Source organism: Sphaeroforma arctica (assembly GCF_001186125.1).
Source record: "Sphaeroforma arctica JP610 unplaced genomic scaffold supercont1.172, whole genome shotgun sequence".
Taxonomy (NCBI): Eukaryota; class Ichthyosporea; order Ichthyophonida; genus Sphaeroforma; species Sphaeroforma arctica.
The window spans coordinates 38,489-40,407 of record NW_014040386.1 but is presented as its reverse complement, the minus strand read 5'-3'; the positions used below and the strand labels follow the sequence as shown (position 1 = coordinate 40,407).

General features: G+C 43.6%; 1 protein-coding gene across 1 annotated transcript; it reads left to right on the top strand.

The window, feature by feature from the left end:
- Positions 1-384: 384 nt before the first annotated feature.
- On the top strand, positions 385-1,557 carry SARC_03396 (hypothetical protein; the record flags this gene model as incomplete). The annotated part of the gene is made up of 2 exons (XM_014302806.1): positions 385-1,386; positions 1,447-1,557. Exons 1-2 carry the CDS (start codon positions 640-642, stop codon positions 1,555-1,557), a joined length of 858 nt encoding a protein of 285 aa, XP_014158281.1. The 5' UTR covers positions 385-639.
- Between the last annotated feature and the right edge of the window lie 362 nt (positions 1,558-1,919).

Genomic DNA, 1,919 nt, shown 5'->3' with positions numbered 1-1,919 from the left:
TGTCTCTCTCAACTCTCAAGTCTCAACTTCAGAATTTCTCAAATGTGAAGTCTTCAGATTCTTTCGAAGACCCCAGTTCCAAACTGCGGTCAAGGCATCATCGTGTGATTTGCGCGGGTTGACTGCAAATTGCAACTGATGAAAATTGGGTCAAAACTTTGTGGTTGACTTTGCAAGCGAATTGCAAGTTTGCAACTGATGATTATAAATGCATGCGTACGTCGTATGCATATGTGTATATGCACTAACGGATAAATCCTTCTCCCTAGCCAGCTGCTTGCTAGTAGTTACATCTTACGCATGATATTGTAGGGCAATATTATATATTGAGCAGGGGTTATATACATATCTTCCGACTCAATTGAGAAGCATATGCACCGTAGTTACCGTTGTGACGTGCACCGTAGCGGCCGGCATACAGCACTGTAAGGAGTAATTGCGTATGTATATAGAAACAACTCACTCAGGACGCTTTGCGAATTCTTACAGGGAATTGAAGTATATAAGTATATGCGCAAACCGTCTTTCTAACTTTAATGGGGCTTTATTTTCACTCGGGTTCGACCTGATAGCCAAAGAATTCCATACACACCTAACACATTCACTCAGCTCATTCGATTGGGGTGAACGTTCGACAATATGGCGATGCCCGAAAAAGCACCGCGCGACTATAACAGTGTGAACGGGCTACTCAACTCGATGACTAAAACCGAGTTAACTATCATACTAGACTTTTTACGAGAACGCAAATCAGGGAACAAACCACTGTTGGTAGACCGTATAAAGCAATGGCTACACAATGAGAAGTGTACTAGCGGGGAAAACGGAGAGAACTGGATTAGGGTCACCGAGTTGATGTACAACACGCTTGCGCCGCGGAGGGGGAAGGCGCAGGTACCACTGACGTATAATGATGGAGCTAGTAGTATAAGTAGACGTTCCACCAGCGCTGGGCCGCAGAGACAGTCACACTCACACAACGCCGCGATCAGGGCAACCTTACCATATGGTAGACCTGGCAGTATAGGTTACAACACGTATGGTAATAACAATATCCAGCCTCCACATACATACCCGAATAATCCACAGGCAAATTCGCATTCACAGTTAAATCCACAACTATACCCCGCCAGTGGGGCGACCACAGGCACTACAGCGTCACAGGGGTTACAAACCAAGTTCACCGTAAACCCATTCTTCAGACCTCTGAGAGAACTTTGTCCACCGACCAGGCTGAGTGGTTCTGGGAGCAGTGCGAATATCACACTGATGTTCAGGTTAAGCAGCGTAGAAAGAGCCTCCTTTATGGAGCTGGACTATAGGGTTATTATTAGATCTTGTACGGAACAGGCGCCGCCCGGGGTCGGCAGCGGTGAGCCGAGAAAGGTATGTTTTACTTTGTTATATGGACTAGTATGTTTTACTTTGTTATATGGACTATACTAGGGCTACTTCGATGCCGATGTTGCTCGTATTTTTGTAATAGCGGGATGCTATGTAGGCTTGTGCTTGGTGGGGAAAAGTAAATGGGCTCTGTACGTGTATGTGTATGGTTGACGAAAAGTTCTTGGTTACATATCGAAGCATCCGAGATACATTTTTTATGCCACAACTTCATGTCGAAAAGGAGCTTACACGTCGTATTTATCTGCTCTGGATCTATAGTGATATAGTTTTTATAATGCAACAATTAAACAGGTGAGTACCTGCGAGAAAATTGAAGCTCAGACTTTTTCAAATAGCAGGCTAGAAGAAATGCTTTTTATGTGCTCATACATATTCATATATAAAATCCCGTATATCAAATACATTATATTTACACACGTATGCACACGCACACACGTACACACACGGACACACGTATACGCACACCGACACACATATACACATACGAATATATATAAATATATACATACATA